Source organism: Trematomus bernacchii, unplaced genomic scaffold (assembly GCF_902827165.1).
Source record: "Trematomus bernacchii unplaced genomic scaffold, fTreBer1.1, whole genome shotgun sequence".
Taxonomy (NCBI): domain Eukaryota; kingdom Metazoa; phylum Chordata; class Actinopteri; order Perciformes; family Nototheniidae; genus Trematomus; species Trematomus bernacchii.
Genome location: NW_022987645.1, coordinates 585,362 through 610,899, shown reverse-complemented (window position 1 = coordinate 610,899; position 25,538 = coordinate 585,362). Strand labels below are relative to the sequence as shown.

General features: G+C 41.9%; 1 protein-coding gene across 1 annotated transcript in view; it reads right to left on the bottom strand.

The window, feature by feature from the left end:
- Positions 1-18,191, bottom strand: part of LOC117485346 (zinc finger protein 271-like) — a 60,136-nt gene extending 41,945 nt beyond the window's left edge. Inside the window, exons 1-2 of the mRNA XM_034133858.1 lie at positions 17,930-18,191; positions 14,214-14,945 (exon numbers count right to left, since the gene is read on the bottom strand). Coding sequence (XP_033989749.1) covers positions 14,214-14,945; positions 17,930-18,116 — 919 coding nt within the window. The 5' untranslated portion in view covers positions 18,117-18,191. The remainder of the gene's footprint in view (positions 1-14,213; positions 14,946-17,929) is intronic.
- Positions 18,192-25,538: the final 7,347 nt, after the last annotated feature.

Sequence of the window (25,538 nt, the reverse complement as noted above, 5' to 3'; positions counted from 1 at the left end):
CCAATTTGGTAATGCAATTAATAAAAACAACAAGGTTTGGGTTCGTTCTTCAGATGACTGTGACGTTAACGTGTAAGCTCAATAATGAACTCCAGCTCAACCAACCATATTGTAATATCTAAGTAATCATCTTGAAATATGACATTAATAATTGTAATATACACACATCTTATTGTGAGGTTGATTTCACATACACTACTTCAACGTTAGCTTGTCGACATACTTGAGCATAGCCAATTTAAATGAACCTTAGGATGCATAAAGTTCCTACCTACATAATAAAATATCTCTCTAAGTTACAAGGATGACCTTATTTTATCAACCTCAAACAGAAGCCTTTTGTTCTACAGTATTATCCCACTTAACGCTTAACACTTGTCTATTTCGTTTTAACCTTTATATATACAGTCTATGGTTTTAAGTTAACTTGGAGGCTAAGATTAGCATCGTTAGCACCGATATAGCTACCACTCGCTTACACGCTAACCCAAGCCTTAACATTCATTACGTAGCTGATTGAAATCATAAACACATAAATAAAGTACTCGAATTTCACTTACCGCAAAACGGCATTCATGCACCGTCTGTTTTAACCGCAGAGCGAGTCACAATTATCCCATATATAAGCATGAAGAACAAACAAACACGGCCGGGGTCAAGTTGTGTTCCCTGGATGAACTGACCAGGCAGAGTCGCTGTAGCTTCACGGAGACGGAGCAGCTAGCAGAGAGACAAAAAGCTAACAGCAGCAGTCACTTGACAGAGCTGTCACTCAATGCGACCACGCCCTAATTTATGCAAAAACTTTAAGACCTAATATAAATAAAAGGGTCATGTTAGAAAACAATTCACTCACAGATTCATAATCATGAAGGTGGAATCTAACTATATACACAATAATATGTATTGCAGCCAGGGCTAGAAACGTTTTTTTTTCTGCTGTGAAAATGGGCATTTTAACATGGGGGTCTATGGAAATTGCCCCTTTCTGCAGTCATCGCCTATCGGCCAATATATGAACTGCAGTTTGTGGCACTTCCGTATTGGCGTCCCGGCTCTTCCCCAGAGTTTGCCGCTTGGTGTAAACCCAGAGATGAAAGGTTACCATGGTGACCAACTGCAGCACTGAGTCCCACTAAGAATGCATTGAGGATTATATCTGACAATTTTGCCACCTGTTCAAAAACTATGGCTCCTATCAAAAAATGACCAGACCGTGAGCATCAGGGAACCCCAATGAACTGATATGTTGTTTTTTTTGGTTTTGTGTGTAAAATGTGGAGATGCGAGCAGTTTGTCTAAAGTGTACTTCTCTCTGTTCTGAAGAAAGTTCCGGAAAGATTTAACATGGGAATCAATTGGGAGCTAGGTGGACTTTTTGTCTCTTCATGCCCTCAAGAGGCATTTTGATTAATATTTCTTCTTCATTTTTTTTTCCAACCTAGGAGAGGTTTTCCTACGTTTTTCATGAAAAAATATGTCTGAGGAGTGTAGGGTTTGGGAATTATGGCAAGTTTAAAACATTATAAAACTATATAAAATAAAATATATTTAAAAAGTTGAAGGTTTCCCATCGATTCCTGAACAGGCTGAATAGTTTTATATTTGAATGGTTTCTGTAGCTGAAAGTAAGCTGAAGTTATGGAGAGCCAAAGTATGGTTGAAATAATAATAATAATAATAATAATTTTAAGGGGAAGAATAAAGAATTGAAGTACTATAGTGGAATGCTGTGGCACAGCATTCGCACTAATAAGGGGAAGAATAAAGATTCGAAGAACTATAGTGCAATGCTGTAAACAGCATTTGCACTAATTAAGTAACCCAAAATGTTAAACAGTAAGAGTAGTAGTCATATTTCGTGAACCCTTTGAAGAGTACTGTCACCGGTGTGATCATTCTATAATACACACTTTAAGACCGGGGGAGAAATGCTAACGCTAGCATCTGCGATCTTTTGCACTTCATGCTATCTGCACAAATGGTTTACATTAAACATTAGAAAGACCAGGCAGTTCAGAGAGAATCAAAGGAAGGCAGGCAGGCAGGCAGCTTTGGGATCGAAAGATAATCTTTCTCTCTCCATTGACTTCAATACATAATTTTTCCGAAATAAGGTCCCATGGAGGTCCACCGGAAGGGGAGGGACTTCGCCTCTCTATACTGCATCGCTCCATATCAAATAAACCATATAATAAACAAATAAATAAAGTCGTGTTCACTGCAGCGATCTATTTCACACACAAAACTATGAAAACGTGGTGATATGCAGTGGCGTTTTCTCCTGGAGACCAAGGGAAGACAGGCTTCTCCTGTTTTTTCAGCCTTTGTTATCATTTTGATAATTAAAAATATATATTGTTGTCTGTGGTTGTTTTGGCCTTCAGGGCATACAAGAGGTGTAACATTATTTTAATACCAAAACTATATTGAAATATAGAGTCTAGCTTGAACAGCAATTAGGTAGCTGTAACATTACTGGGTTATTTGGTGATAACTAAGTAAAGTAACTTCAGACGCAGACGTCACGTAGCTTCTCAGACGAGAGGGGTGGCGACGAGTGTCACGTAACTTCTCTCGCGGCATAGTTCGCGGCATGGTAGATTGATTGATTGATTGAAAAGTTTATTAACAGCTTGTATATTGGGTACAGTACAGTACAGCTCAAAACATACAATTGTTAAGGGGATGCAGACCAGAGAAAGACTTTCGTCTTGTTTACATCAGGGTCCCCCATTTCCAATTCATCATATCATTTAAGACATATAAGACATATTTGACATACAGATGGCTTATTTACAATTTACATACAGGTGGTTTTTTACATACAGATGGCTTATTTACAATTTTCATTTTAGATTTCGTTCTAATACATCCTAACCGGACATTTAAGACATACCAAGTCTACAGATATACAGTTAGTAACAGAGTCTAAAATGCGAGTATATACATAGATGGGGGGGGGAAGCTGTCCATTGTACGACAGGTTGAGATTTGTACCATTACCGGGGCCAGTTTTGCAATGCTTTCCCCCGAAGGTGCTCTTTAAGAGAGGTTTTGAAGGTAAGTATAGTTTTACTTTCCTTTACAGTTGTGGGAAGAGCGTTCCACCTTGATGTGGCATAATTGCGAAACGTGTATTCCCCTTTTTTTGTGCCAAATCTGGGTTTTACATGATTTGTGGAGCTCCCTCTGGTGTTATGATCATGGTATTCCTTGACCTTTGGGAAGAATTTTGACATGTACATGGGTACCATAGAGGTGTAGTGGATCTTGTAGACCAGGCCCATTGCAAGTAGCTGTACTCTGTCGTCTACTCTAAGCCATCCTAGGTTGTCAAAGTGGGCAGAGGTGAGGTGGGTTCTAGATGAAAGGTCAAGCAGTAGTCTGACCAGTTTATTTTGCGATGTTTGAAGTTTTATTTTTAGCGCCTTGGAGGTGCTATGGTACCATGACGTGCAAGCATAGTCATAGTACCCTTGAATGAGTGCTCCTGCCAGAGTTTTCAGGGTGTTTTTGTTTACCAGAGAGGAGATCCGGTATAGGAATCTAGTTCTTTGATTGACTTTTTTTATTACATTGGATGCCATTTTGTCACAGGAGAGGTTTGTGTCACAGGAGAGGTTTGCGTCACAGGAGAGGTTTGTGTCACAGGAGAGGTTTGTGTCACAGGAGAGGTTTGGCGAATATCAACACGATTGGCTGCTCAGTTAGTTCAGTCTTTGGCACTAATCACACCTCATAGTTCACCTTCCTACCAGACATGAATGTCTACGTCTCCGGTATAACAATAAACGTTGAATATAGCACGTCGTAGTCTGGAGTATTGATTGTACATACAGAACGAGAACAAAACACCCAATACTTACAATCAGTTATTAAAGTAAGTTAAACCCAATACTCACATTTATCCGTTATTAAAGTAAGTTAAACCCGATACTCACGTTTATCAGTTACTCCTCACGTGCTGCTTTCTCTCTGAGACCGGACCGACATTTTCTTTGTTTCCTCGTCACTGGCGCGCATTGCATCCTGGGATACGGTGGGCTACGAGGAAGAGGACTCTTCGGGAAAAGAAGAAGGCCGCATTCCAACCCGCCCCTCCCCCCTCTCTTCTGTCTGTCCGCAGAATCAGAAGTCCTTTATTGGTCCCACAGAGGGACATTAATGGCGCGTTTCCACTACACGGCCTCGCTCGGCCCCGCTCGGTATGGCTGGGCCTCGTTAGGACTGGCTCACTTTATGGCGCATTTCCATTACAGTTTAGGAACTGGGGCAGTATCTATAGTAACGCAGTGTAGGCGGAGCCGTGACGTGATCTTCAGAGGACCCCAGAAAAACAACACAGCCGTTAGCTGTTAGCACTCAGAGCTCACAGCTCCTCATATATGTTCAGAAACTAGACAAAAGTTAAACAAGTACAAACCACAGACTGCCTGTGTCATGGTGAATACAGTCGCTGCTTTATTTATGTCTGTATAGGCCGTTGTTGTGAGTGTGGACGGTCGGAGCATATACTGCGTTAGCTTAGCCAATCTCCATTTAGAAAACAAGCATTTTAAAAGGTTTTTCCCCTGCCGTCTGTCTGCAGACTTGACAAAGCATTAATTCATGGTTTTTACTAACCGGTATCAGTATGTTGTTACTTCGGCATCATTTTGAAACGTGTATTACAATTAAATCACGGTCAAATATGTCCATCTTGTTGTAGTTGTTGCCCCCTTGCCAGCGACGCTCTCTTTAGTTTAGCATACTCAGCCCGACTCAGCCTCGTTGTCTCTGGCCCTGGCCCCACGATTTTATGAGGCCAGAAAAACTGTGAATTAGGACCCGCCGGCCGGTACTAGGCCAAGTGGAAACGCAACCTAACATGGTTACAGCAACAGTGGAGATAGATGCTGCTCCCAGACCGTAGTGGAGGAATGCAGGGGAGGACTCTCTGCAGTCTTCCCGGACTGAAGCACCAGGCTTCGGCTTCAATAACCCACTCTGAAATGAGGCAGACAGGCAGGCTGTTCCTTGGGAGGCCGCTGTGTTTCCTCAGGACTTTGTTATACAGCTAACTGGAGACAGACTGATCACTGCTGCTACTCCCGCTCTCTTCCGGACACACACTACGCTCGCTCTACACATGCACGCGCCACATGCACGCGCCACACCTCCCTCTCTCTCTTAAAGGGATAGGAGACCCCACTCTGCATGACCCTGCTATTTTAAGATAGATAGATAGATAGATAGATAGATAGATCGATAGATGCATCACATTCATGAATTAGAGTGTTTGTATCAGACCTTCTTAGGTAGAGGCTGTTCAGTAGAGCTGATGTTACTCTAGCTATCCTGAAGGTGGCAGCAGAGGAGGATATATATTGTTTTAATCTCTCTAAATATTTATACAAATAGAAATAAAGCAATGAAGTCAGTAAATAAATAAAATAACAAATAAAATGATGTTGTTTCACATGGAAGTTGGTCACCAAGAAGAAAGGACACAGGGAAAATGCCATTTGAGGGGGGGCTCGCCAACTATTTGATATTTAAAATAATATTTGTAATCCTCTTTTCATACAACTTTATTTATATTTTGAGGACAAGTTTATCCAGCAAAACAAGTGCATGTATTATTTACATGTTGGATTGTTTATTTATAGTCTTTTCATTTCTCTAATGTACAATGTCTTGTCTTTTTATGCTGCCACGCAAACATTCCCCTAATTGGGATGAATAAAGTACTTCTTATCTCATCTTATGTTATCTTAGTAACACGCAGGCCCGTTCCTCTTTGACTGCTATTCGGTGCTTTTATTAACATGTATTGTAGTTTTAGAGGTGAAGGTGCTGCTATTTGGATGTTGCTATTTGCTTGTAGATGTGTCTTTACAACTGTTGATGTGTTGTTTGTAATGGTGGTGTATGTTGTTCTCTCTTCTGAGGCTGAACATATGAATACATTCTGGAAAACTTTGAGAAAGAGACAGGAGCTTCTGAGACCCACGTGTTTTAGAAATGGACATTTTCAAAAACCTCAAATAGACAGTTTGTGTATCTGTGAGTATTATCAGTGAGGAACAAAGTGAGGGTTGGTGTGTGACTGTTAAACTAAAGTGTGTATGTATGCGTGCGTGCGTGCGTGTGTGTGTGTATGTGTATGTGTATGTGTATGTGTATGTGTATGTGTATGTGTGTGTGTGTGTGTGTGTGTGTGTGTGTCTGCAGTCTGGATCACTACAGCAACATGAGTGACGTCCAGACTCTGGCCATGCTGTGCAGTGTGTTCAGAGCTCAGCCCCCGCAGACGTTTACTCTCTGAACGGACATCACCTCTCTCGATCCTCCGTCTTCCCCCCTCACCCCTCTCGATCCTCGGTCTTCCCCCCTCACCCCTCTCGATCCTCCGTCTTCCCCCCTCACCTCTCTCGATCCTCCGTCTTCCCCCCTCACCCCTCTCGATCCTCCGTCTTCCCCCCTCACCTCTCTCGATATGTAACTGAATATGAAATATATGAAAATACTGGATAGATGAAGCTCATGATATACTGTGTTGAACATACGATAGCTTTGTTCCTATGATTAACAGGAGGATTCGGCCCCTAGGGAGATCAGAATCGGAAACAGGTTTATTGCCAGGTAGGTTCACACATACGGGGAATTTGACTTGATGTCATGGTGCAGACATAAAATATAAAACAAGAAATCTAATATAAAACAAAAAATCTTTAAGGACACCGTAATAAAATATAGTTAAATAGCAATAAAATAAATCAGTAATTTACATGGAAATAGAATGCTATGAATGAATTATAGGATATAAAATATGAAACAAGAAATATGTGCAGTATGCAGTATGAACATTAGGCGCGGAGTACTTTTCCCCGTACTTTTCCCGTTTAGTTCACACCAAAAAGAGTACTTTTTTTACATTTCTAGTGCCTGCTAGAGAGGTGGTACTATCCTGGGGAGAAAAAAGTACCAATTTCTATTGGCTGGGCGAATTGCAAACCACGCCCCGTAAAACTCTGAAAAGTTTTTTGAAGCCGCCATTGTATTTGCTGGCATTAGCATTATTAGCATTAGCCCCGCGCACCAACGGAGAGAGAATAACTTATGGCAACACAAAATAAAACATGGGAGCGGTGGAGATGAGGAGGTGTCGGCGTTCTGGCGATTTACTCCGGGGACTTCAGGTGGCAGTATACGCCGTGAAGTGGTTTGCGGCCTGCCAGTAAACCCAAAGCAGAAGAAGAAGAAGTGACGTCAGCGTCTTCATTTGCCTAACCCTCCCTCAGGGACTTATTCCGGTGTGAACGCGATCTGTACTTAGTTCCATGGGGGTACTAAGCAAAGTACTTGGTGTGAAAGCGGCTAATGTGTGCATTAATGTAATGCATATAGAGACTACATTGTGGCTGAGGTAAGTGTCAGTGGGGGGGCCGGGCCTTGTTTAAGAGGCCGGTAGCGGAGGGGAAGAAACTGTTCAGGTGGCGAGAGGTTTTGGTCCTGAAGGATGGCAGCCTCGGTCCTCCGGTAGTGACCCGGAAATGAATTTCAGCGCGCCAAGTTGAAGGACATCTAATTTCTCTAAATGCACTTCCAGGACCGAGGATCGAGCGTCGAGGAGGCTCTCTGGAGGAGCTATAATCGAGGATACACTGATGGGACGCGATGTTTACAGAGAGAACAGCTGTGAGGTCCGTGCAGAAAGCAGAGCAGTGTGTATAATATATATCACTCAGTATATCAGGCCTACTCTCTTTATTTGCTTTAGTTTAGTAGATATCTACAAACAAAGTCGATATTTTTCTAAAACCATTTAGTGCTTCACAAAATAAAATACACAACGGCTGTAGCCTGATTATGCTTTAGGAGCTGTAGGTGCGTGTGTGTGGTGTAGGTGTGTGTGGTACAGTGTGTGCGTAGATGCAGCGGACAGACAGGTCTCAGTTGGTTTGGTGTCCTCTGCTTACTTTTAATACTTGTAAAACTTTTGGACCGTAATTGATTTTCCTCATTTCAGCGACCAGAGAGGGGGGGGGGGGGGGGGGGGGGGGGGGGATATATCCAGTCTCTGATAGTGTTACGTTATTATGTGAGTGCTCTCATACTTGTTTGATTCTGAAATTGTATATATTTATATAAATATATATATATATGTGTGTGTGTGTGTGTGTGTGTGTGTGTGTATGTCCGCATCTGTAGCCTGTTATTGTCTCATTATACCGCACTGTGAATGATTGAAAGTAAATATATAAGTGGTCATGAACACATCTGTCCATCAGACAGAGGGCTGCTGTGCCTCCTGTCATGATTAATGGACGTCTCTTTAAAATGACCGCTCAGAGGAGAGGAGTTCTCATTTCTCTAACCGCCTGCTGCTTCCCCTCCTCTCTCCTCGGCTCCCCTCCTCGGCTCCTCGGCTTGCATCTCCTGTGGGCGGGACTAAGACACGAGGATAGGAGTCGAGGATAGGAGTCGAGGAGGGGAAATCCCAGAAATGAGATACGGCCCGGGACCTGGCTCGAAACACTCGGTTGTTGTTGTTGGCGAAACACATCAGCAATAACGCGGGGGACGCGGGGGTGAGCAGGAGAGGTGGGGCGAGGCGGGGCTATTGCATTATCGTTATAGGGCGTAATCACGGAGCCGTTTGGCCCCCCAGAGCGTTTCGTCCGCAGATCTACCCGCCTTGGGACCTGTTATCGTTATCGTTATCGTTATCGTTTTCTGCGTTTCCATGTCGGCCTTGTGTGGCCGAACCGTCTATCTGATAGAGAACTGTAGCAGATACGACCGTTATCGTCCTCGTGTGGCTGCAGCCTGAGACCCCATTTACACGGGAACGTTTGCACCGAATTCATTTCCAAAAAAGTCTTCCGTTCACACGTATTCGGCTAATTGAACGTGTCCGTTCACGCAAGACCACTGGAAACGCTGTAGTACATATGCCGGGCCTGTAAGTGGCGCTGTACTTCCGCACGAGACCGCTCGAAAGCGCTGGAGACACTGTAGTAGGGATAGTGGTGGTCTAATGGATAGTGAGGTGGGCTGAAGATCGGAAGGTTGTGAGTTCAAATCCCGCCAGGAACACCACCACTAGTGTGCCCTTGAGTAAGGCACTTAGTCCTTAGTTACTCCAGGGAGAATGTCCCTGTAATTGGTCATTGTAAGTCGCTTTGGATAAAAGCGTCAGCTAAATGAAATGAAATGTAATGTAAACGGGACATTATAATCTCCGCATTAACTCTATATTTGCCTCTGCCATGGTGCCAAAATGAAATGAAATAAAATAAAACAATATGTAGGGGTTGCTTCTTCTCTGAACTTCTATGTATAGAGAGTGGAAGTCACGCCCATCTACTTCCGCCCCATGGGACCTTATTTCGGAAAAATAATGTATTGAAGTCAATGGAGAGAGAAAACGTATCTTTCGATCCCGTTTGAATTGTGCCATGAATTACACATATGATGTTTGTCAATCTTAAAAAATAATTTCCATGTCAAAAAAGTCACAGTTTGTCGTAAAACTGTTGAAATATAAGACTATGAAAAATACGCAACTAGAAAGACTACAAATCTCAGAGTCGCGTAAGTGATGTCACAATTGTTTTCCTCCACTAAGAGATAGCTAAGATCAGCGCAATATAGATATAATCTATCTATATGGCGCTGGCTAAGATAAGATAACTTTAACAAGATGCCTGTGTGCTTAGTACCAGGTTGTTATCATACCAGCAATGGGTCTTGCTCGTTCTTTCGCTTCCCGTCTGATGAAAGGACCAGGAGTGTTTGGATCAAGTTAGCTACCTAGCTAGTAGCTAGCACGTTAGTTAGCATTACAGCCATGTCATTTTTATTAGCCTTAACATGAAGTAACATTAAGTAACCCAAAATGTTAAACAGTAAGAGTAGTAGTCATATTTCGTGAACCCTTTGAAGAGTACTGTCACCGGTGTGATCATTCTATAATACACAATTTAAGCCCGGGGGAGAAATGCTAACGCTAGCATCTGCGATCTTTTGCACTTCATGCTATCTGCACAAATGGTTGACATTAAACATTAAAAAGACCAGGCAGTTCAGAGAGAATCAAAGGAAGGCAGGCAGGCAGCTTTGCATGACATTCTTCAGGACGTGTTTCATTGTGGTGATAGTGAGGGTAGTCAATCGTTTTGTTGACAAGACAGTAGTGACGGCCATCTTGGTGACGTGTGTTGTTGTGCGAGTCTGCGAGACCAGAGATGTAGTTCATTGAGTGTTTCACACAAACAAATGTGTTACTTCACAGTTTTACGACACTTTTTTTTTTAATTTGCAAAATTATCTTTTAAATTGACAAACATCATATGTGTAATTTGTGGCACAATTCAAACGGGATTGAAAGATAATCTTTCTCTCTCCATTGACTTCAATACATCATTTTTCCGAAATAAGGTCCCATGGTGGTCCACCGGAAGGGGAGGGACTTCGCCTCTCTATACTGCATCGCCAGTGTTAATTTCGTCAACGAAAACTATGACGAAAAATGTTCGTCAACGACCTTTTTTACATGACTAAGACGAGACGATGACGAGCTAAAAATAGATTATTGATAACGAAAATTTGACGAAATGTATATTTAGTTTTCGTTGACGAGACGAGACGGGACTAAGGTGTTAATGGTGGACTATCGGACATTCAAAATGCAGGGTATTTCCCCCCAAGTGTCCGTCTTATCTGTCAAAATGCATCTTACATTTCTAACTTGCAATATCATTATCTCCGCTCTCTTCACTCCAGAAGAGCGATCTCCCTCTCTCTCTGTGTGCGGGGGCGGGGCCTAACAGACACGCTGCAGCGGCACACAGAGATCTGCCGGGGACGGAGCGTTCAGAGAGTATAGAGACACTCTACAAGACTCGATGTGGACAAAGCTCGTTTGCCATGTTTTCGCGTTAGCGCGTTGACACGAGTAGAGTAGTCTGTCCAAACAGCCGGCCAAAAGGCGTCATATTCAGTCGGAGAAATGCACAATTTTCGACTTCCTTAACTCGTAGCTCTGTTGCCCCAATTACGAGTAACGTTATCACATCAGGTGTGCAGAGGTGGGAGAAGTACTCAGATCTTGTAGCTAAGTAAAAAAATACCATAGTGTAGGAAGAGTTCCTCAAGTCAAAGTATGATCATCAAAATATATTTAAAAGTAGCGACAGTAAAAGTAGTCATTGTGCAGATTGGTCCATTTCAGAATAATATATATGATATGTTTTATAATGATTGATCATTAAAGTGTTCTCAAAGCTGGTAAAGGTGCAGCTAGTTTGAAGGACTTTGTATACTGCAGGGTAGCTTGTGAATTTACTAAAGTCTGATTTAACACTTGATTATATTTCACATCATTCATCCACATCTGTAAAGTAACTAAAGGTATTAAATACATGTAGTGGAGTAGAAGTACACCATTTAACTATGAACTGTAGTGGAGTAGAAGTACACAGGAGCAAAACATTTAAATACTCCAGTAAAGTACAAGTACCTCAACATTTTACTCAAGTACAGTACAATATTTTAACATAATTATACATATTTCATTTAAATAAAGCAATTAATTCGGTTAACAATTTGTTAGTTTTTTCCTTTAAAAAATAACAAAAAGTAAATACAAGAATACCGTTAAAGTACCGGATCGATAAGCAGTATTGATAAGACTAGTAGTACCGTAGAAAACCTTAACGATACCCATCCCTAGATATTACACAAGTAAAGTGTTAAGAGAGTGAAATGTTGCTTTACGAATTTCAACACTTGATGCTGTCACGTTGATTACAATTTCAGATACCTGTATTTGCCTAACTGAATTGGTTTAAAGAGAGAAAACATTTTGACTAAAAGTTGACTAAAATGTAATTTTTCATCGACTAAAAGTAGACTAAAAATGAAATGTAATGTAATGTAGTACATATGCTGGGCCTGTAAGTGGCGTAGTAACTTCCGCCACAAAATACACCAAAAGCAGCGAAGAAGACCCCCGAGCATGGTTGCCATGGTTGCCCTTCCGTTTATGCCCCGCGGTGGATGTAGTTCATGTAATTCTCCATGTCCACATGTAGTTTTTAAATATTTAGTTTAAATGTTTTTAGTTACAAATGTAACTATTATAAACGTCTTGGGCCTTAAAATCTATCACTGTGTATATCACCATTCAAAAATGTTTAAATAGTGCGGCAGCTTAGCAAAATTATGGGGACACGCTGGATAAAAGCACCACATTTTCTCCATGTGTTCTACATCACCATAGCTTTAAATCCGCCATGTTGATGAAGTGGCTGCTCATCAAGATGGCGGCCATCTTGGATATCCAAGATGGCCGCCATCTTGGATATCCAAGATGAGCCGCCATGCAAAAAGCTATAAGTGCCAATATCTCGGCTTCCAAGCCACTTAGAAGGTCGATCTTGGTGTCAAAATACACATTTTCTGGGTCAGGGAATGCATTAAAGCTATTGAGAATATCATAATGTGACTATTGTTTGCCAATATTTAATTATTTGGTCCATTCAGGCAATATATCAATTCAATTTGGCTCATTGTAGACCCCTTCATTAGGACCCAATTTCAATGGATACATTACTGAGATTGAACAAATATATTTTCTAAATTCCGACTCCCTTTTCATCTCTACCCACTGCCACTGACACAGGTGCTTCCTAACTAGCTTGCTGGCTTGCTAGTTACAGTATATTGATCAGGTGTTTATTTTTGTTTAGCATGCTATTCTCACTATGTGTAGTGTTAATAATGATATGGGGATGATGATGAGTCCATGAAATTGTGAAATGAGTGAAATCAGAAAAAATTGGTAACTGTATCTCTAAGTTATCATGGGATATCCGTGCCTGTCCAGCACAGTATATATATATATAGACTAATATTTGTTTATGTTGCAGTGGCAGCAGTCTTTGACTGAAGTCTTGTGCACATAATGGATTTCTCCAATTGAACAAATAAAAACTGAGATCATTGTTTTTGGAGCAAAGAAGGACCGATTAAAAGTAATCACAGAGCTTCAGTCGGCAGACTACAAAGTAACTCACAAAGCAAGAAATCTAGGTGTAGTGTATGGACCTGCATTTTAACAGTCACATTACAACAGCTATTAGGTCTGCATACTATCACCTGAAGAATATATCAAGGATTAAAAAACTAATGTCGCAACAGGATTTAGAAAAACTTGTCCATGCTTTTATTTTCAGTAGACTCGACTACTGCAATAGGGTTATTGAATTGTCGAAGGACTAATTAATTGTCCTCTTTTTTTGTTGCACATGCAGATTTGACTTGGAAAATGTCAGGTTCTGAAGAGTCTTCAGTGTCAGGTTCAGAAGAGTCTCCAGGGTTGTCCTCAGTCTCTGGTTGTAAATGTCTCTCTGGATCAGAGTTCCTGGCTGGTTCTGGTCCTCCAAAGTCCTCTCCATCAGCTTCTGTTTCCATGTGTTCAGCTGAGCTGCTGGCTGGAGGCTCTGCCTCTCTGTTCTCCTCAGTCTGAGTTTGATGAAGCTGTGAGGACTGACGACCAACACACTTGTGGATTATGACCTGGCAACTCCAGGTGAATCTTTTGTCACAAACACTGCAGCTGAATGGTTTCTCTCCTGTGTGGATTCTTCTGTGTGTCCTTAAATGTTCCTTTTGTGAAAAATATTTCTTACAAACTGAGTAGCTGAATGGTTTCTCTCCTATGTGGATTCTCATGTGTTCCTTTAATTGTCCTATCAATTTAAAAGACTTCTCACAGACTGAGCAGCTGAATGGTTTCTCTCCTGTGTGATTTCTCATGTGTAGTTGTAAAACTCCTTTCCGTGCAAATGTTTTCTCACAGACTGAGCAGCTGAATGGTTTCTCTCCTGAGTGTGTTGCCATGTGCCGATTTAAATGTCCTCTCCGCGCAAACATTTTCTCACAGACTGAGCAGCTGAATGGTTTCTCTCCTGTATGGATTTTCATGTGTTCCTTTAATTGTCCTATCCATTTAAAAGACTTCTCACAGACTGAGCAGCTGAATGGTTTCTTTCCTGTGTGTATTATCATGTGGCACTTTAAACTTCCACGTTGTGTAAAAGACACCTCACAGACTGAGCAGCTGAATGATTTCTCTGTGTGGTTTCTCATGTGTAGTTGTAAAGTTCCTTTCCGTGCAAATGTTTTCTCACAGACTGAGCAGCTGAATGGTTTCTCTCCTGTGTGTATTGCCATGTGCCGATTTAAATTTCCTCTCCCTGCAAAATATTTCTCACAGACTGAGCAGCTGAATGGTTTCTTTCCTGTGTGGATTCTCATGTGGTCCTTTAAACTTCCACGTTGTGTAAAAGACACCTCACAGACTGAGCAGCTGAATGGTTTCTCTCCTGTATGGATTCTCATGTGGTCCTTTAAATTTCCACTCTTTGCAAAAGCTTTATTACAGACTGAGCAGCTGAATGGTTTCTCTCCTGCACTACGTCTTGAATCACTGACAGGGTCTTGTTTATTTTCTTGAGAGTTTGAACCTGGTTCTCTGGTCTCCTTCCAATCAGTACTGTCTTCAGTGTCAGGTTCAGAAGAGTCTCCAGGGTTGTCCTCAGTCTCTGGTTGTAAATGTCTCTCTGGATCTGAGTTCCTGGCTGGTTCTGGTCCTCCACAGTCCTCTCCATCAGCTTCTGTTTCCAGGTGTTCAGTTTGTCTTTGATGAAGCTGAGAGGACTGAGGTTTCTCTTCATCATCTTCACTCTTCACAGGGACAGGAGTGAATGTGGACTTGGTGATATCAGCCTCCTCCAGCCCTTGAAGCTGCTCTCCCTCCTGACTGCTCCAGAGTTCCTCCTGCTCCTCTTTAATGTGTGGGGGGGGCTCTGGGTCCTCCTGGTCCAGACTGGAGCTCCACTCCTGCTGCTCAGGGGGAACCTCTTCTTTAACCACCACCAGCTGCTGGACGTCTGCAGGAAACAGAAAACACATATTTATCAGATTCAGAATCGGTCATATTTACAAGGTGTGTTTACATTTACGAGGAATTTGCTTTAGTATATGTGGTGCATGAAAAGAGACAGAAAGAAGAATCGCAGCAAAACAAAATACATTTTCTTTTGTATGACTGTTATGTTTGAGAGAAGAAGTTTGGCGGACAAACTTCCGGTGAAAGAGCAGATCAACCTGATATTGCTATCAAACAGCAGGCAAGTGGCAAATGGAAGCCGTATGTGCGAGGCTTCTCTCGTAGCTGGTACACCAGAAGCCTGGCTGGATGCAGTCATGCTAATGCCTTATTCTGCCTTCCTTGCTTGGTTTTTAAAACAACGGGGACAGATGCAGCATGGACAACAACTGGAGTGAGGGATATGAAGCACCTGTCTGAGAAAGTGAGGAAGCATGAGAACACCAGAGCACACATGGACAATGCTATGAAGCTAGCCACAACAATGTCCTAACAATGTTGTCCATTTTAGACATAGACTTATTATATTTACAGTCCTTAATAACATTCATTTTCTGGGCTCAATGTGTGTCTTGGCCGTTTTCGTTGTGATCGCTAAATTCACCTTGTTTCCCCTCGTTTATAATATTATCAACGTTCCAAGCAAAGGAGTGCTTTTGTTTTGAAATCACTTCCGCGAGTTTCGCGGCCCCCCCTCCCCCCCCCCCCTCGCTACAATGACCATTAGACCATTTAGTAAGGTAAAAAACAAAAAGCAAAAATGCCTCGCAGACACTCTTCAGTTTACTTGTTTAATAAAGAAAAACAAATGGTCCGTAGATACACGGATTCACCTCCCTCCATCATGTTGATTTGAATCAGAAGTTCTGAACATGAGCCCGCCCCGCTCGACCTTCTGAGCCAATCACAGCGCGATAATGACCTGCCTTCCGTTTCAACCATACTCCTTCCGTTTCCACTATACTTTCTCTCACACATACATGTATTCTTCTCTTGCATACATATATTGTCTTCATACATACATCATTCTTCTCTTGCATACATATATTGTCTTCATACATGCATATATTATTTATAATATTAAATGTAAACACTGAATGAATGTGCATGAGAGCAAAATGTATAAATATGAGCATTAAAATATATGAATATGAGAACAAAATGTAAAAATGTGTGAGTGAAAAACGTATAAATGTGTGAGTGACAATGTATGAATGTGTGCATTGAAATATGATAATATGAGAGCAGAATGTATGAATGTGTGAGTGTAAATATATACGTGTGTGAGAGTGAAAATGTATGTATGTAAAAGGAGAATGTATGTATGTAAGAGTGAAAATGTATGTATGTAAAAGGAGAATATATGTGTGTAAGAGTGAAAATATATGTATGTAAAAGGAGAATGTATGTATGTAAGAGTGAAAATGTATGTATGTAAAAGGAGAATGTATGTGCGTGAGAGGACCAGTATGAATTACGGCCTGTACGGCCCCTCATACTATACAGAGATGCTGTATGAGAAACCAATGTGAGTTTGGAAAATTGCACAATATAAATCTATTTTAGTAGACCTCAACAATGGAATTATGATCAGTAGAAATTGCCATGACATGGGACCTTTAAGAGATGGGTGATGTCATTTGTGTACTTAATTATAACTAAGTACTTTTACTGTACTTACAGTAAGCAGAATTCTAGGGTATCATGAGTATTTTCTGCTGTTTTATACTATATTTGAGTTTGTTTGTCTGAACAGCTTGTTTCTCTTGTGCATTAAGAACACTTGTGTTAGGGTATGATTTAACAACAAAGGTTATATATACAGTATAAAATACCACGTACTGTCGGCCCTCCCATGCCACCCTGGCATGACCTCTTGCCCCCCCTTTGCCACCCCATGTAAAATGTTCTAGAACCGCCACTGCAGCCGCGTAACTAATTTTAGTTGAACAATGCCGACAAACAGCTTTGGTTCGGTCCACCTGTCTTTGTCCGTCATCCTTGTACGTAACTGCGAAACCAAAATGTTCCCAAACCGGAGACTTCAATGATGCTGGAGGATTTTCGAGCTCAACTTTATCTGCGTTCGCCATTTCGACAGTTCCTCAAATTCCTGACTAAATTTGAACGCATCCCTGTGACCAGCTCTCATAGTATGCCTCTCGTCCAATGAAATGACTTGGTCGCTCTATGACGCGTTGAACCCAATGTGAGCAAATTACACTGAACGCTGCGACGCAGCACCTGAGATTACTTCCAAAAAGTTGTTCACGTTCTCAATTTTTTATGTTTAACGTTATATTCGTTCAGTATACTTCGGTACACACGTGTTTGGTCAAATAAAGTGACAGACTAGGCCTGTGCAGGTGGTTACAGCTACGCCCACTGTCTGACTGGAGGAATGAGATTTCTGAATCAGTTTCTTTCACTGTCCTTCTTTCTGTAGAGGAAGTAAAGAAACCGTAACTCTGTTGTTTGAGGTGCAATATATGACTCAGCAGCTTTAAAGGTCACCTATCATGCTATTTTTAGGCAATAGCATAGGTCTCAGATATATAAAAAATATAAAAAACATGTCTATGAAGTGTTTTGGTCAAACAACCAAACAGATCACCCAATCTAGCCATGCCTCATATCCCTCTATTTCACTTCCTGTTACAAAAGTGCTGATTCTGGGTACAAACAGGTCTCTCTTGAGAATGAGACCCTGTGTCTGAATGAGATGTTCACCTGTATAAATAAAGGCTAAATAAAAAATGCTTCTTTTTTTTAAAACTGAAAAAAATAACAAATAAGAGGGGGCGGAGCTCATGCCGGCTCATGCGGGACCTGGCAGATACTGTCTAAAATGCTGCGGTGATGAAACGCAAGGATTATTAGAACAAGGATTATTTCTGTATGGAGCTCAAAGGCCTTCTCTCTCGCCGGTTATACGACAATGTGAGTTCCTTTTTATAAGAGAGAGTGAATAAAGAGGGAACAGACCTGCTTTGAGGATCTGAAGCTGAGGCTGTAAAACAGCGTCCAGTAGTTTCCGGTGTCTCTCGTTCTCCTGTTTTGAACGAGACAGTTCCTCCTCGTACTCTGCTATCGTTCTTTCAAACAGAACAAAGATGTCTTCAGCAGCCGCAGTGAGTCGCTGCTTCACCAACGAGAGCAGCACAACACTCATGTTTACTAAATCACCACTTCCTGTTAAACACACCGTTTCTCCGTGTGCTTCAGTCTCTGTTAAACACACTCTTTCTCCGTGTGCTTCAGTCTCTGTTAGACACACCGTTTCTCCGTGTGTGCTTCAGTCTCTGTTAAACACACCGTTTCTCCGTGTGAGCTTCAGTCTCTGTTAAACACACCGTTTCTCCGTGTGCTTCAGTCTCTGTTAAACACACCGTTTCTCTGTGTGCTTCAATCTCTGTTAAACACAATGTTTCTCCGTGTGTGCTTCAGTCTCTGTTAGACACACTGTTCCTCTCCGTGTGCTTCAGTCTCTGTTAAACACACTGTTTCTCTGTGTGCTTCAGTCTCTGTTAAACACACTGTCTCTCCGTGTGCTTCAGTCTCTGTTAAACACACTGTTCCTCTGTGTGCTTCAATCTCTGTTAAACACAATGTTTCTCCGTGTGTGCTTCAGTCTCTGTTAGACACACTGTTCCTCTGTGTGTGCTTCAGTCTCTGTTAGACACACCGTCTCTCCGTGTGTGCTTCAGTCTCTGTTAGACACACTGTTCCTCTGTGTGTGCTTCAGTCTCTGTTAAACACACCGTTTCTCCGCGTGCTTCAGTCTCTGTTAAACACACCGTTTCTCCGTGTGCTTCAGTCTCTGTTAAACACACCGTTTCTCCGTGTGCTTCAGTCTCTGTTAAACACACCGTTTCTCCGTGTGCTTCAGTCTCTGTTAAACACACCGTTTCTCTGTGTGCTTCAGTCTCTGTTAAACACACCGTTTCTCCGTGTGCTTCAGTCTCTGTTAAACACACCGTTTCTCCGCGTGCTTCAGTCTCTGTTAAACACACCGTTTCTCCGTGTGCTTCAGTCTCTGTTAAACACACCGTTTCTCCGTGTGCTTCAGTCTCTGTTAAACACACCGTTTCTCCGTGTGCTTCAGTCTCTGTTAAACACACCGTTTCTCCGTTGTGCTTCAGTCTCTGTTAAACACACCGTTTCTCCGTGTGCTTCAGTCTCTGTTAAACACACCGTTTCTCCGCGTGCTTCAGTCTCTGTTAAACACACCGTTTCTCTGTGTGCTTCAGTCTCTGTTAAACACACCGTTTCTCCGTGTGCTTCAGTCTCTGTTAAACACACTGTTTCTCAGTGTGCTTCAGTCTCTGTTAGACACACTGTTTCTCTCTGAAGCTTCCTGAGCTGCTGTTCAGCTGGACGGCAGGAAGCAGAGGTTTGGGAGGATGATGTCCCTAATGCTGTTTAGATTTCTCCAGCACCACGGGGGGTCCTATGTGGATGGCAGCTCCTTCCTCAGCAGATCCAGTTCTCCAGAATTGTCCTAATAAAAGAGAAAACAAGAGAAAAATAACAAAATGTATTAATCTTATTAACAAAAGATGATTGCAAAATGATGACCATCCCTAAAGGATTATTTAAAATTCCGTACTGTTTAGGTTTTAAAAATGTCTATATCTATACAAAACATGTCTCTGAAGTGTTTTACTTAGTTAAGAACTATCGGAACTATACTGGGAAAAGTACTCCGGTGTGAAAGTGCCTATTGATGTGTTTTGCTCAAAATACAAATAGATCATGCATTTTAGACATCCCTCATATCCCTCTATTCCAGCCCTGTTATGCGGCTTTCACACCAGCGCTTTTCCCGTTCTAGCTCCGTGCTAGAGCTTTTCTGGTTCACACCGCCCAGAGCCCGACTGGTGCTGCCGCTGATGACGTCACCGTTTACATCGCTACAACAACAACAACAACAACAACAACAACAACAACAACGGGGGACTGCGTCGGGTCGATGATCGTGTTGCTTTTAATCATACGAAGCCAGATTAAATTAAATAACGACTTCTCCAACCTTATACTTTTCTCCAGAGTGCCGTGGTTCATTGTTTATTAATGTGTTTCAGCGGCATTTAGCGACCGCTGCAGTGCTGGCTGCTCTTCAACGGGAGTTTATTCTCCCGTTAGCTCCGGGTTAGCTCACACGGCTCTAAAGTATTCACTGTCTGACTGTCACACAAGCAGCTGATACATATCCCCAGTTCCCCTTAAGTGAATGTGTGTCAGTCTGAATTGACGCTGTTTGGCATCACAACGCTGTTATGAAAGTTTCTCTGGTATAACATGGGTGATGTTAGCATAGCAACCGAAGCTAAACTGACTACTTGCTACGCCGTTTTCTACAGGCACATTTTACCGGCTTATTTTTCATTATGATTCTACTTGTGATAGTCGGACATGACAACCTGTATGTAACCATGTATTGATTCCATCCGATAGCTGCTATAATAACAAACAAAAGTCTGCCTGCTCTCAACAATGATCAATAACAGCGAACGGATGGTCAAAGTAAGGTACAAATAAACAGAATCACACGAAGCCTGGTTAGGGTTGCCTGACTTTATAAAGTGTGTTTTTTTTTATAAGTGTGTTGTTGCCTTCTAGTCACTTTGCTCAGCGCTACTGCTTGTAGGCAGGCATGACGAGACTCTTCAGTCGACCCATGTTCAGGGGAGGTGGGTTTAGTTTAGTTTCCTGCACGCCTCGACGTAAGCGGCGCCTTCTCTTAGCTCCGGAGCTCTTGCTTCTAGACCGACAATTTTTTGGAGCTGGAAACGAACCGGATTCCGGAGCTAAGAGGCGGCGCCGCTGCGGTGTGAATTTAAAAGTAGTAACAGTTGCAGCCGACCTGCAGGATTCAGGGAGTTTGTTCCAGATGGTTGGGGCATAACAACTATACACTGCTTCTCCATGTTTAGTTCTGACTCTTGTACAGAGAGCAGACCCGACCCAGAAGACCTGAGACTGCTGGATGGTTCATACTTTTGCAGGAGATCGTTAAAATAATTTGGTCCTAAACTATTTAGTGCTTTAAAAACCAGCAATAGTATTTTAAAATCAATTATTTGGCAGACTGGAAGCCAGTGTAAAGACTTCAGTACTGGACTGATGTGATCCACTCTGTTAGTGTTAGTGAGGACTCGAGCAGCAGCGTTCTGAATCAGCTGCAGCTTTCTAATGGATTTTTTAGTGAGACCTGTGAAGACACTATTGCAGTATTCGAGTCTACTGAAGATGAAAGCATGGACAAGCTTTTCTGCTTTCTGCTGTGAAATTAGTCTTTTAATCCTAGATATGTTCTTCAGCTGATAGTATTCAGACTTAATGACTGTTGTAATGTGACTGTTGAAATTCAGGTCTGAGTCCATCACTACACCTAGATTTCTAGCTTTATTCGTTGTTTTGTAGTCTGCCGACTGAAGCTCTGCGATAACTTTCAATCTTTCCTTCTTTGCTGCATAGATATAATAACTTAGGTCATTGTTTTTCATAATTTGAGCCAGTGGTAGCATATAGATATTAAAAAGCAGAGGTCCTAAGATGGAGCCTTGAGGAACCCCGCATGTCATATTTGTCAACGCTGATGTGTAGTTGCCTATTGAGACAACGTTTTTTCTGTCCTTTAAGTAGGAACCAAACCAAATTAGAACTGTTGCCGAAACTCCCACCCAGTTTTCCAGTCGGTCTAGCAATATGTTGTGGTCAACAGTGTCAAACGCAGCACTGAGATCTAATAATACTAACACTGATATTCTGCCACTGTCTGTGTTTAAGTGGATGACATTTAAGACTCTAACAAGAGCAGTCTCAGTGCTGTGGTTTGGTCGAAAGCCTGACTGCAACACATCAAAACCGTCATTTAAAAGCATGAAATGTTGAAAAACAACTTTTTCAATAATTTTGCCTAAAAATGGAAGGTTTGATATTGGCCTATAATTATTAATTATGGAAGCGTCTAGATTATGCTTTTTTAAGAGCAGTTTAATGACTGCAGTTTTCAGGGCCTGTGGAAAAACACCTGAGTGAAGAGACTTGTTTACTATGTGAAGTAGATCTGAGGGCATGGAATAATATCAAGGCAGCAGGAGGAGGATTTTAGAAGTTGAATAATGTCCTCTAGGTCTTTATTATTAATCTGATGGAATTGTGTCATGGTGTTTGAATTGATTTTAAGTGGACACAGAGACAAAACATTTGCTGTACCTGATGCAGAGGCACTGACTGCTTGTCTGATTTTCTGAATTGTGTCAGTGAAGAAGGCAAAGTCATTGCAGGCCCTGGTGGATAGAAATTCAGAGGCTACTGACACTGGGGGGTTTGTTAGTGTGTCGACGGTAGCAAATAAGGCACGTGCGTTGTTTTTGGTAATGATGTCAGAGAGGAAAGACTGTCGGGCAATTTTGATTTCCTGAGTCTTTCTTTATAGAGGTTTTTCTCCACCTGCGTTCAGCTTTTCTACACTCTGTTTTTGCTGTTCTCACGGTCACGGCTTTTCTACATGGAGATATTTTCTTGCCAGATACTTCCTTTATTTTAATGGGAGCAATGGTATCCATGACATTTGTTATTTTAGAATTAAAATGGTCAACTAGCTCATTTACTGAGACGTTAGCATGGGCAATTGAGGAAGAAAAATTCTGAACAAACATTTCCTCTGCATTTTCAGATAAGTAACGTCTAGTGGTTACCTCTTTCTTAAAAACTGTATGGACGGAAATAGAGCTCTCAAAGAAAACACAGGAATGATCAGAGAGTGCAACATCAGTCACCACAACCTCAGAGATATTCAGACCCTTTGAGATAATGAAGTCCAGAGTGTGCCCCTTATTGTGCGTGGGCTCCGCCACATGCTGAGTCAGTCCATAGTTATCAAGAACACAACACAGTTATTTAGCCCCTCTGTCCTGGGGGTTGTCAACATGGATATTAAAATCACCAACAATGACTAAACGGTCAAAGTCAATACACACTATAGACAGTAACTCTGTAAAATCATCTAAAAAGCTTGCACAGTATTTGGGTGGTCTGTAGATGTTTAGGAACAGAGCTCGAGAGGAGCATTTCAGCTGAAGGGCCACATATTCAAAAGAAGCAAAGTTTCCATACGTAGTCTGCTTGCATTGAAATAAATCATTAAACAAAATAGCTACTCCACCCCCTTTCTTATGCAGTCTTGCCTGACTCATAAAACTAAAGTTGGGAGGGGTTGATTCAATAAGAACAGCTGTGCTGTTGTTTTGGTCTAACCAAGTTTCAGTTAAAAACATAAAATCCTGATTGTGCTTGGTGATAAAATCATTGATTAAAAAGATTTTACCTACTAAAGACCTGACATTTAATAAAGCCAGTTGAAGTGTGTTAGATATACTATCACTCTGATTGTTTGTGATAAACCGTGGAGTAAGTAGAACTACTGTTACATTTGATGAATTCAAACAGATGGTTTTGGACGTTCTGTTTTTAACCTGATTCACCAACCTTCTGTGTATGTTGGTGAGAACAGAAATGGGGAGCTGCACTGGCATAGAAGCCTCTGGTCGTTGGGTGGCGCCAGAGAGCGAGATGGCAGGTGTCAGCGGCATCAGTGAATAAAAGTTTCTGGTAGTTGCAGTGTTATTGAACATGGCCCTATCCAGTTCTGCTGTGGTATGGCTATATATCACTGTCAAATACATACAAAATACTGTCAATAATCATTTAAAAAATGTATAATTGCAAGAAAATATATGGTATGGTAACACTTTATATTAAGGTACACAAATTAACCATCAACTAGTTGTTAATTAACAGAGTTGGGTGTAACGCGTTACAAAGTAACGTTACTGTAATAATATTACTTTTGTCGGTAACGGAGTAGTGTAACGCGTTACTTTTATAATTCAGTAATCACACTACAGTTACTAACATTGCCCCGACACGCGTTACTTCGTTACTTTTATAAAATCAGTCATAATCACACTGACAGACAAGAGGGGTTTCCGCCGCAGGTTTATATGTACGTAATCTGCGCGACTTCCGCGTCCACATCTCCCCGTGCAGTGCTGCATAAACATGGCAGAGTCAGCAATAACTTTCGAGGGGTGGAGGTATGCCCATTATTTTGAGTTCGTCCGAAGAATAGTCAGGAATGTGACGGTGAGGTGCAAACTGTGTCCAGGCCAGAAGCTGTTATCCACTGCTGCAAACACCACGTCAAACCTCAACAAACACCTGCAAAGAACACATGCTAAGGTGAAGCTAATAGCTAAGGACCCCCGAACCCAGAGTGAGGATGTTGTGAGTCGCCGCCGCCGAGTCCGAAGCGGCACAAATTAGAATTTGGAGGACCGGTAACCAAAGCAGAGATGGACAGGCTTGTAGCATCCTTCATAGTAGAGGAAATGTTGCCCATTTGCACAGTGGAATCACCATCGCATCGTTCAGAGATATACTGCGCAAAATACAGATAGCAGGAGACAGCCATGGTCAGAGCTATCTGGATCAGTCTTATGCGACAATGGAAACTGAACTAAAGAGAACATTTGAAACTTTAGCAGTCTGCGTGATCTGAGAGTAACGAAGTAGTGTAATATATTACTTTTTTTTAGTAACGACCCCATCTCTGTTAATTAAAGGGCCCATGTCATGGCCATTTCCACTGATCATAATTACATTGTTGAGGTATACTAAAATAGATTTATACTGTGCAATTTTCCAAACTCACATTGGTTTCGCATACAGCATCTCTGTCAAGCATGTGTATTCAGCAGTATTCACTTTCTCCACTAAACGACTCGTTGGAGCTCTTGCCCCCCCCTCCCTGTGAGCCTAGTGTGCTCCGATTGGTCAGCTCGGCCACTCGTTCTGATTAGTCAACCACCAGAGAGGCTGCGCCCATGTCTAACAGTGCTTTTCCCGGCTGCTCTCAGCGTAACATCAGTCTTATCATGGCGTCGGCACAGCCATATATTTTATATACATATATATTTTTAACTGTTGTTATAGAAGAGTGTGACGGCCCCAGGGCCTTTGTCTTACGATGGGGTGGAGCTGAAGAGGCTAATCAGCACGATCACGGACACCTCCGGACACTACGGCCCCAGTCTCTCTCCAAAGCGGCTGCAGGAAGACTAACTCTGCGATCCTCTCAACCACCTGTCTCTGCATTTACCACAATAAATGTGCCGTGGTTTTGTAAACTCGTGTATGTCTCCTTGTCTTTGTGGCCTACGAGCAGCTCATAACAAAGAGTAAGTTATTTTTACCCGTTATAAACTACTACTGTTTGATGAGAAATCAAATCATGGTTTGCTATATATGAATTCAGGGAAGAAAGGACAGGCCTACTAAGTATTTCCATTAAACTTTATTTTTAGAAATGTACAAAATGAACATAAATATACATATATACACGGTATATCATCCATTCCTCCTCCTCGCATCTTGCCTGCGCACAGTCGGTGCGGTGCCTTTTAGCACGACGCCTCAGTCGTAGTAGAAGTGCCTTTTAGCACGTCATGGATTGTCCGCCAGGATCTGGCTGGACGAAATCAAATGCAAATCACAAAATATTAGAGAAACTTAGTTGTTTTAGATT